General features: G+C 40.8%; 1 protein-coding gene and 1 long non-coding RNA gene across 2 annotated transcripts; both read left to right on the forward strand.

Moving 5' to 3' along the window:
* The first annotated feature begins 1,380 nt into the window (after window positions 1–1,380).
* LOC124699066 lies at window positions 1,381–4,931 on the forward strand. Its single transcript, XR_007001248.1, has 3 exons — window positions 1,381–3,021; window positions 3,356–3,780; window positions 3,909–4,931. It is a non-coding gene; the product is annotated as an uncharacterized LOC124699066 (long non-coding RNA).
* A 2,246-nt stretch (window positions 4,932–7,177) lies between these two features.
* Window positions 7,178–11,080, forward strand: LOC124696138 (putative disease resistance protein RGA3). The gene is made up of 2 exons (XM_047228909.1): window positions 7,178–7,196; window positions 7,961–11,080. The coding sequence occupies exon 2, from the start codon at window positions 8,033–8,035 to the stop codon at window positions 11,078–11,080; it is 3,048 nt and encodes a 1,015-aa protein (XP_047084865.1). The 5' UTR covers window positions 7,178–7,196; window positions 7,961–8,032.

The following is an 11,080-nucleotide window of genomic DNA, read 5'->3' on the forward strand; positions in this document are numbered from 1 at the left end:
CTTAATTTGGAGTTATCGTTTGAAAGTTAAAACGTTTTGAATTTTCAAATTTGGAAAAGATTCCGCTGACATCAGCTAGATTCGCCTATTTGTGCATGTACGCGTAACTTTCCCTCAATAGCCTACACCAGGTTGATAAATTTATATATTTACCGTTGATCACTCAAGTACAGAGGGGTTGATTATTCAAATAGAGAGGGTTGATAATTTTTAGCCAGAAAAAAAGTTTGTCGAAACATATTAACATGGGTGCTAGTTTTGAAGATCTCGTCGAGACGAATTTATTGGTGAAAACAGATCTTAAATCGGAGTGGTCGTTTGTGAGATAAAATATTTTGAATTTTTAAATTTGGAAAGATTCTCGCTTACGTCATCAAATTCGTCTGTTTCTACATGCATGCAAAACTTTCCCTCAATAGCCTCCACTACAGTCCAAAATTTGCCAAAGAAGGAAAGAATGTTTGGTTAGAAACCGATTGCTCAATCCCTCCCTGGCGCACGAGCGCTAGCTAGGGCAGCCCCCAAGGGCTAGTCCTGGCTGGTCTCTTTTTTTTTAAAAAAAAAAAAGATAGAGCAGAAAATGGGGGCCATGTGTTCCTGAATCAGGATGCAATTTTTCTATATTTTGTTTCCTTCAATTTTCTCCGGTCCAGCCAATAGGCTCTCTTACCATGCACCTTTAAGTACTTGATGTCTTCTTCATTTGCTGTGTTCAGTTTCCCATACTTATAGAACTGTGTATTTGCACCAGGCCGGCTTCTAATTCTGCATTGTTTGTTTATTTGTCGGTGATGTTAGATTGTGACTGATAAAATTAAGCAACGTTGTAACGGTTGTATGTGGTTTATCTCCACTAATATAAAAAGGGAGAGAGAGGCAGATCCAAATAATCTGGGCCGTTCATCCACGCGAATCCAACGATCAAAAATCACCCAATGTTGAGCACTCAACGCGTTGAGCACCGTATTCCCACGTAACCGCTAATCCCATCTAATCTAATCATGTACCGCTTTCCTAGAAAAACAATCTTCGTTTTGCTCTGCGCCTGAGAGAAAAAGGGCATCGCCGCCGCCGCTGCCGTATGCTCTCCCCGCGACCAACTCCGCCGCCCTCGAGATCCCCGGCGTAGTCCTCCATTCCCATCTCTGTCCGCCGCCTCAGTACGCGCCTCCACTCCTTACCCTACCCTCAGCCGTCACGCGTTGCCGCAGTTGCGAGCTCCATGCGCCCTAATCGCGTCACCGAAAGCGCCACCGCCGGCGTCCTCCGTGGAGGATGCAAGCGCCACCGCCGCGTTCCGCCGTGCATGACGCAACTTCCACCACCCTCAAGGCCGACGCAACTGCCACCACCCTCAAGGCCGACGCAACTGCCACCGCCCTCAAAGAGACTGAAGACGTGAGTTACAGAATTTTGCAATTGAACTTGTTTACATGAAGCTATATTTCGGTTGTTGCAGCTATCCTTTAGATTAGCAACATTGAATATGCCAATTGAAAAAAGACTATCCTCAATTCTGAAAGATGAAAAATCGAAGTTCCGTCTTCAGTCTTCACACAGCCGTTGACGACTGTGGACACCTACTGGTTGTCATGTGTGATCCTGGAGCAGACATATGCTCTTAGTAACTCCGTCACGGAGGTTATATAAAGTAGTCATGAAACTATTACATGCAGTAGCGATCTTAGTTTAGATGTGTTGTTGTATGGACATATCAGTGCTTTCTACACAGGCTTTAACACTTATATGCTTTTGTTAGAAGCTGACAGTTGGATACGATTTATAACTCTGTTAATGTCTGACACTAAAATGTGAGTTTCCATACATGATTTGTTATCCATGACTGAATGACATTTTGCATTTTTTCTGAAGAATTTGTCTTAAATCCCTCTGAAGCTATCTATCTCACATAATACCCATAAAGTACTTTTATTTATTTTATTGTCCATTTTACAGGTTTGGAAATAGAGCTTACATGTGTATTTAGTTGGCTTCTTTCAAATGCGACTTTGAGTGAGTTACTGTGCACCTCCTAATACTGTAGTTCTGATCTGGTACGAATTTGAGTTAATTTTTAATACAATGCCTGTGGCAACATTTATATCTAAGATGTACTTCATAGGGCCTTGCAGGTACCAGATATAGACTGTATCTGAAATTGTGAATACTCTCGTGCTTTATTTAGTTGGTTACATTGACCAAGTGCCTGCATGACTGATGTTTGATATCACCTTACCTACTTTATAGTATGCTCATCATCATCATTCTGATCTTCATGATTTAAACTTTGCCACGCTTGATTGGCATGAGTTTTTACAAATGTGTAGTACATTGGCATGAAATTTTATTAGGCTCATTCGCCAATTGATTCATATGGGTCAGTATTTTAAAATGTTAGTGAATTTATGGATGATTTTTTTTTTTGCCACTTGTTTCATTTCTAGCCTAACATTTCTATTTACTGATGGTGATTTTGGACGCCAACAGTTAGTGGTCATCTTTTTGCATTTTATTTAGATCGTGGTTTCTGAATCGAATTAGATCTAGCCTATTTCCCTGTTTTTGGTGCTTTTAATCTGTTTCAGATGTAGAATTTTAAAAGTTACGTATAATTAAGCAACATTAATTATTCTTCTTGTTAAGGTGCTAAGATTTGTTCTACAAATCCATCTAGATTGTTCCTCCTATTCATGCTGCTACTAAGTCTTTACTGCTCATCATCATTACTATTTTCAGTATATGCCTACATGGCACAAAAGAATTTTCCTATTTCCTTTGGAGTGGATATTTTGTCAGATTTAACATCATTTATGCAATAATATAGATACTAGAAGATGTTGCAATATTCAATATTGGGATCACAAGAGAAGAGAGCAGGCAGCCCATGTGATTGCAGATTCATATGAATAATTGCAGTATTGCAGTTTTCTGAACATCTAGAGCAATTTTCACTTTTCAGTACCACTTCTGGTACAAACTTCTTGCTTCTTTAATGAAAACAATCTGAGGTAAAAATAAGAGGTGCTGATAGAATCTGAGATCCTACCAGGCCGGTTACGTAGATTGTAGGGGTGGAAGTGTGCTAGACGGGGGAGAGGAAGGCGGCACCGGCGGCTGGCCGCCGTCGCGAGGTTGGAGGAAGGCGGCGCAAGGGAAGGAGCGACGGCTAGGGCAGGGAAGACCGACTCCTCAAGGAGTCGGCAATAACGATCTGTATGATCTGTTTATTGCTTGATTTCTCACGTACGTTTTACAGCAGTATAAATAAGCTAATGAAAAGGATAAATGGGCTAAGCCCCTAATTTAGGCCCACTAATGGGCTTCCTCCTGCTATAGGCCAAACCGGTCATAACAGGTGCACACCCAAACTATAGAACTTCTGATGGTCCCCATATTTTTCTTTCTTAATTGTCTCGCAGCACACAAGGTTGGTATTTTTTGGCCTGCTAATTGTCCGTATTTCGTTCTTAACAGTAATTTTATTGTAATACTATGAGAATTCTTAGTTTATTTATAGTTGACGTACAACTTGTCGTAGCTGAGTTAATGAGCAGGGTATTTTTAATTACTATAGGAGATAAAATTCCCTAAAACTCTGTAGTATAACAGGTTCTTGTTTGTTGCTCTTAACAGGGTTGTGTGATTATTTATTTGGAGTGAAGACTCAAGTTTGATAATTCGTGGTGCTAATATCTATAATGGATCATATGGTAGTCCTTCGTAACGTACGAGAAGATTTTAATCATGGAGCCATGCATATGGAACTGTAGTAGATTGAAAGTGAGAACTTTTTCATTTTAAATTTATTTTATCTGCTATGAATATTTCAAAAAAAATACCTGGATCCACATTTTTTGTTAGTTGTTTTTTGAGATCTTTAGATTCCTTAATTAATGTCTAGCATATAGGGATGCCTCGGTTTCCCCTTCATAATGGTGGCTGCATAGCTGAACATCATCTACGTCTCCGTTGAGGCGAGATAATCTTCTGTGTGGTTTGTATGGCCTGTTACTTATGTTTGTCTCTTATTTTTACAAGTTATAGTATTCACAGTAAGCATCTGTAGGACCTGCTGAAAGCATAATAGCTAGATATGTGTTTCTACAAGATCAGACCTTTGGTTTTCCTGATGATGATAATCTGACATATATATGATACTATGGAAACACCAACATGTAGCAGAAATGTATTCTCTCCTGCACATGGTTGCTGTCCCGCTTTGTATTTTTCTATACGTTTCATACATTTCTCCCTATTTGTAGTTAGAAAATTGATGAGATTTACTTATTTGTTTAGTTCAAATTTATGTTGGTTGTATAAATTAAAAGGAAGTGGCTGCCTTTGAGTCTGGTGGATGCCTTGACTTTTCTTTGCTTATTCCATTCTTAATTGGTGTGTTAAGCAAAGATTGTTGCATCATATAAATAAGCTGGGTCGTTACTACTGTTTTTCTGAATTGGTGAGAAGATCAATCCTGTAGTTGCTAATTTTAGATACTCCATCCAATATATTAATTCTTTGGTAGAAATGTTATTTTAATGCTTATTTGCTAGAGGTTGATCGTTCATGAATGGGTATTCTGTTTTGTTTACAGGAACCTTTGTCATCTTTAAGGAAGTTTACATCTTTTTGTTAGGACACTAATGAGTAAGTATAGGGATTTGTGATGCTAGAAGGAACCACAATCGAGAGAAATCAGTGGGTTGATTGACGTGCTAGGAATAGACATACATGAGCTATTGTAATTTTTTTATTATCCTTTGAGTAGGGTGTAGTTTATATTAGAGTAATATTTGAATGAAAAAATGCTTATATGGAATGAAGAAGGCTGAAGGCGTTTTAGATAATTTATCCATGTGAGAAACATGCCTTAGATTCAAAATGGGATGTTCTTAGATTTTGAATGCGATCATACCTTTTCTACTCATGTTAGGTAGAGCTTGAATTGTAATAGTATTGTAATGATACATACTTGCATTTATTTCGCATCTATACGAATTGAAACGTGCGTTGCACGTGCACACTTACTAGTTTCCCTAAAAACCATGCTCTCCAGCACAACGTTAAGATAGAAAGCAGATGCGGCAAGACGCGCTCGGTCCTTCTAGTCCACAACTATCAACCGCTCAACGTAACTGGGCAGTTTTAAATCTCGCAAAAGATCTGGGCTGTTTTTCAGTGCTGTGGCAAAAGGCCCAAAGCCCTCCCCGAGGCCAGGCGAATCGTCGTGGTGCCCAGCCGGTAGACCCGGATTTCCTATACACCGACCAGGTCGGCGCGTACCGCGCGCCGCACACCCCCGCGCGCGGTACGGGCCGGCCCAGTTCGGGTGTTCGGCCACTTGGCCGTTTTCTTTTTTTGAGATATTTTTTCTGTTCTTTTCTTTTTTATTTCTGTTTTCTTTTTCATTTTTGTTTTTTCTTTTTCATTTCTTTTTCATTTCTGTTTCTTTTTCTTTTTTTCCGTTCTTACGATTTAATTTTTTAAATTTAAATATATATTTAAATGTAAAATGTTTTATCTCAAATATTTGAGAAAATTCAAATTCGAAAACTGTTCAAGTCGAAAAACTGTTCAAATAAAAAAATTGTTCAAATTCAAAAATTGTTCATATATAAAAAATAATAAATTTTGAATTTTTTTTTGTTCCATTTTAAAATTTGTTTCAATTTAAAATTTGTTCCAATTTGAAAATTATTCCAATCTAAAAAATGTTCAAATTTTTTAAAAAATTAAATTTCAGAAAAAATAAAATAATTTTAAAAATCGGGTCCAAAAAGAATCAGCTTTTAAAAACGTAAAAAGAAAAATAGAACAGAAAAAAAAAGAAAAAAAAAGAAAAAAAGAAAGAGTGGGAATGTTGGGCCGGCCCAACAACCCGCCTGGGGGTGTGCGGCGCCTGGTCCGCACCGACCAGGTCGGCGTACAACACCCCCCGGTAGACCTCGCCGCTCGCCTGGGGAGCGAACCATGCTCTGCTCAGGGCAGGTGTCAGGATGGGGGGAAATTGCTGGGGTCTTCATAGTAGGTTCGTCGTCGCCTCTTTTTACCGTACCATCGACTGCATTAGGTTTTTTTCCCCGGGTTAGATAAGATCAATTAGTTACAACGTTGATTAGTTGTCTCGGCTACTTTCAAAATGGGCAGCTTGCATACACAAGGACGCCATTACATACTATGGAAGGGTGGGAATGGAAGGAGTCATCGCTACATTTATCTATGATCAGTGAGTGTGATATCTCAGCTGACTCGGTTTCCTTTTGTTTTCTCACTCATCATCATCACTATTGTGACTTATGAGTGGGTAAATACAGATCACCAAGACATCATATAAGACAACCTTCTTTGGACATGCCTGAATATTATTATGTTTTGCCATGCCCGTTTTTATTGTTATGCCTGAATATTGCTGGCCAACTACATTTTTTTTTTGTCTAGCGCGCTACAGAGAGGAGTTGCTGGTCTGCTGCCCTCGTGGGAAGATTCCAGGTCCATCAATTAACAAAGTCATGAATACTTTATAAACTGTACAACTTGCATACGTTATAAGCCAAGACTAAACTAATAACATGGACGGCAAGTCCGGCGTGTTCTCATGGAATCTCGAGGAGGTAGGTAAACAGATCACATCACCAGCTAATTAGCATAATAAAGGTATTAGACCTGTAAGCAGGTCCTGATGAATACTCGGTGCCACTAAGCAGCTTAGCAGTTGGCATTCAGTACCAATAAGCATCCCTTGCAAGTTAGTGGCCACATCGGAACAGGGTGGCCACATCACAATACTATTATTTGGCGCAAGGTGCCCCCGAACTGTTGATGAGATGCAAGAACATGTTGCTTCAGTAGGGACTGCTCTTTGACTTCCAACCATTCCTCTGGATCTGCATCCATTGGTTTCCAATGCTTTGTAACACTCGGCTTCTGTATCCGTTCTCCTTCATAACTGGTAAGCTCAAATGTGTCCCTTCATCAATAGAGAGTACATATTTCATCCTCTTTCTTATCTTAACCTTCATTAGTTCATACCTAATTTGCACCTGTTGATGATACAAATGCAGCTGAGCTTTTGTGGTCGGTGTGCTTATTCTCTCTGCTCGTTAGCCTCCTAGCAAAGAGATCCTACTGGGATGTAAAAATTTGTATGAATATAGCCCACTCTCCAGCAGCACTCTAATCAACCTACCCGCATTAAGGTACTTTCTCTAGTTCTTATAGCTCTGTTTTGTTAGAAATTCTCTACCTTTTGCTGAGCTAGCCTAGGTTTAAGGGAAACATGTACACTTCACCTTTTTTTTTTTCACTCCCCCACAGTAGGTCTTGTTTTATTGATGACTGGATGATAATTTTCCGCTGTCTCTTCTACACATCGGTCCATTCAACCAGTTACATTTGGGCGATGTGTTGATCAAGATCTGAAGTGGCGATGTGTTGATCATTGCAGCAGGTATCGTGTTCAATTACATCTGTGATCAAGATATGTACCATATCAAGAGGACTTAGTAACTTTCTAATTCATTACTTTCTATTTGTGTCAAACAAATTAAAAGAACCATAGACATGTGCAATTGAGGAAACCATATGGAATAAGGAGAGTGAATTTTAACATGGAAGTCCTAGCACTCAAATTTTACTAAAGCCAAAGTAGCAAAACGAGTAGTAGCGTATTAGGTTCGTCATCCACATGGATATGCAGTCAGCATGATTTACAAACCTCCATACCTGGTTTATTCTCCAGCACATAAATTGAAGTGATTTGTTAGTCCCACTATTCTGGCATTCTACCAACATACCGTGGTGTGCTAAATGCCAAAGTGCACAGAGCGCACTAAAGCTATAACTGGAGCTTCTGTCCCGAGCTAGATCATTTGAGCCAGAATTTCTCTAACATTATTAGTATTTAGTGAAAACTGATAAATTTTTAACCAGTCTTTAACACATCTTCTGCATTCAATACCAGCCTGCATGTTTCCCACACTTCCAGAGGAGTCACTTTGTATTTCTCGTGGATCAACCTCATCAAGTTTGTTGGATGGCAGCCATACTGGATTCTCTTGTTGGGTCATGTGCCAAAAAAATGCAAGAAATGATTACAGAAGAGGCAGTTTTGATTCTAGGGGTAGAAGAAGACCTCAAAGAACTGCAGCGAACAATGACCCAGATACAATGCTTTCTTAATGATGCTGAGAAAAGGAGGATAAAAGAATCAGCAGTTAACAATTGGCTTGGTGAGCTTAGAGATGCTATGTATTATGCTGATGATATTATCGACATGGCAAGATCCGAAGGAAGAATGCTACTAGCAGAACGTCCATCATCATCAAGAGAGTCTACTAAATGTGGTGGCATTTCATTTTTCACTTGCATTCCAAATGTTCCGAAGCGTCACAAGATTGCTGTTAAAATCAGAGACTTCAATGCTGAACTTGAGAAGATCTCAAAGTTGGGTGAAAGATTTTTAGGGCTTCAGAGTCTGCAGCCTAAAGCAGAAGTTACGAATGTGAAGAGAACTACCAACCTTGTGGAGCCTAATCTTGTGGGAAAGGAAACATTACATGCTTGCAAAAGATTGGTTAAAAATGTGCTTGGAAATAAGGAAAAGAAGGCGTACAAGGTTGGTATTGTTGGAACAGGTGGGATAGGGAAGACAACTCTAGCTCAAAAAATTTATAATGGTAAAAGGCTAGAAGGAGCCTTTAGCAAGAAAGCTTGGATATGTGTTTCTCAGGAGTACTCTGAAGTCGCTCTTTTGAAAGAAATTCTTCGAAATTTTGCAGTACACTATGAGCAAGATGAAACTGAGGGAGAGCTCAGCAGCAAGCTTGCAGCCGCGGTTACAGATAAAAGTTTCTTCCTTGTGCTAGATGATGTTTGGCAGCCTGGGGTGTGGACCAATCTGCTGAGAATCCCATTACATGCTGCTGCAACTGGAGTAATTCTAGTTACCACTAGGCATGATACAGTTGCACATGCAATTGGGATGGAATATGTGCATCGAGTTGATCTGATGTCAGCAGATGTAGGATGGGAGCTGCTTTGGAAGAGTATGAACCTCAATGAAGAAAAAGATGTGGAAAAACTTCGGGATATGGGTTTCGATATTGTTCGCAAATGTGGTGGACTTCCGCTTGCAATCAAGGTTACGGCCAGGGTTCTAGCAACTAAAGAGAAAACAGAGAATGGGTGGAGAAAATTTATTGATGGAAGCGCTTGGTCTGTGGACAATCTTCCTACTGAGCTTAGAGGTGCTTTGTATTTGAGTTACGATGACCTACCAAGTCATCTTAAGCAGTGTTTTCTTTATTGTGCTCTTTACCCTGAAGATGGGTTGCTATACCGTGATTATCTTGTGATGCATTGGGTTGCTGAAGGCTTTATAGAGCAGCAGCAAGGCCAACTTATGGAAGACACAGCAGAAGAGTACTACTATGAACTAATTAATCGGAATCTCCTCCAACCAAATGGTACAACTGTAAACCATGTGGTATGCAAAATGCACGACCTCTTAAGGCAGCTTGCTTGTTACTTGTCAAGGGAAGAATGTTTCATCGGAGACCCTGAATCTTTAGGGGTTATCAATATATCAAGACTGCGACGCCTTACCGCTGTCACTAAGGCGGATAGTGCAGTGTTACCTAGCATGGATAAGGGGGAATTTAAACTGAGGACCTTCAACACTGATCAGAAGCCATGGAGTGTCGATGAAACATTTTTCAAGAGATTTCCCTATATTCGAGTTTTGAATCTGAGTGACTCACTTGTACACAGCATCCCAGATTATATAAGAAATATGATCCATCTACGTCTGCTTGATCTTGATGGGACGGACATATCTGGTCTTCCAGAGTCCATCAGCTCTCTAATGAATCTTCAGATACTGAATTTGTCGAGGTGCAAAGATTTGCACAGCCTTCCGTTAGCAGTCACTCGGTTGTGCAATTTACGGCGCCTCGGGCTTGCTGATACACCCATAAATCAGGTTCCAAAAGGTATTGGACGATTAGAATTCCTCAATGATTTGGAAAATTTTCCTGTTGGTGCTGGAGGTGATAATGGTAAAATACAAGATGGATGGAAGTTGGAAGAGTTGGCACATCTCTCACAGCTAAGGCGGCTTCATATGACTAGATTGGAAAGGGCTACTCCTTACAGTACAGATTCATTGTTGACAGAGAAAAAACATCTCAAAGTTTTGAATCTGTTCTGCACCGAACATACAGATGAACCATATTCAGAGGAAGATGTTACCAACATTGAGAAGATCTTTGAGCAGCTAATCCCTCCACATAACCTGGAAGATCTGTTTATCACTAGATTCTTTGGCCGGAGGTATCCCACATGGCTTGGTACCACCCACCTAGCTTCAGTTATACACTTGATACTCATAGATTGCAATTCATGTGTGCATCTTCCACCACTCGGGCAGCTGCCCAACCTGAGATATCTGAGAATTGATCGAGCAGCAGCAGTTACCAAGATTGGGCCCGAATTCGTGGGTTGCAGGGGGGCTAATCGCAGATCCACGGATGCGGTTGTTGCTTTCCCCAAGCTCGAATCGTTGTTCTTCTGGAATATGCCCAAGTGGGAGGAGTGGTCCTTTGTTGCACAGGGAGATGCAGATGCAGCGGAAGGGGGAGAGGATGGATCTATTGAGATACAGAAGGGGGAAGCCCCGTCTCCAGGGATGCAGCTGCTGCCATGCTTGAAGAAGTTGGGACTTCGGGGCTGCCCCAAGCTGGGATCTCTCCCACGTCAGCTAGGACAGGAGGCCACCAGCTTGAAAGAGCTCCACTTAAGAGGAGCAAGCTGCTTGAAGGTGGTGGAGGATCTCCCGTTCCTCTCTGAGAATCTTCTAATCGAGGGATGCGGCGACCTAGAGAGGGTCTCAAACCTTCCTCAGGTGGGGATTCTCCATGTAGCTCGTTGTCCAGACTTGCGGTGCGTTGAGGGGTTGGGTAATTTGCAACATCTGTGGCTGGACGAGGGTATGGAAGAGCTATCCTCGCTGTGGATACCAGGGCTTCAACAGCAGCACAAAGAACTTCACGGTGAAGACCTTGATGTCTACGACTGGAAGTAA

Source organism: Lolium rigidum, chromosome 3 (assembly GCF_022539505.1).
Source record: "Lolium rigidum isolate FL_2022 chromosome 3, APGP_CSIRO_Lrig_0.1, whole genome shotgun sequence".
In the NCBI taxonomy this organism is placed as follows: Eukaryota; Viridiplantae; Streptophyta; class Magnoliopsida; order Poales; family Poaceae; genus Lolium; species Lolium rigidum.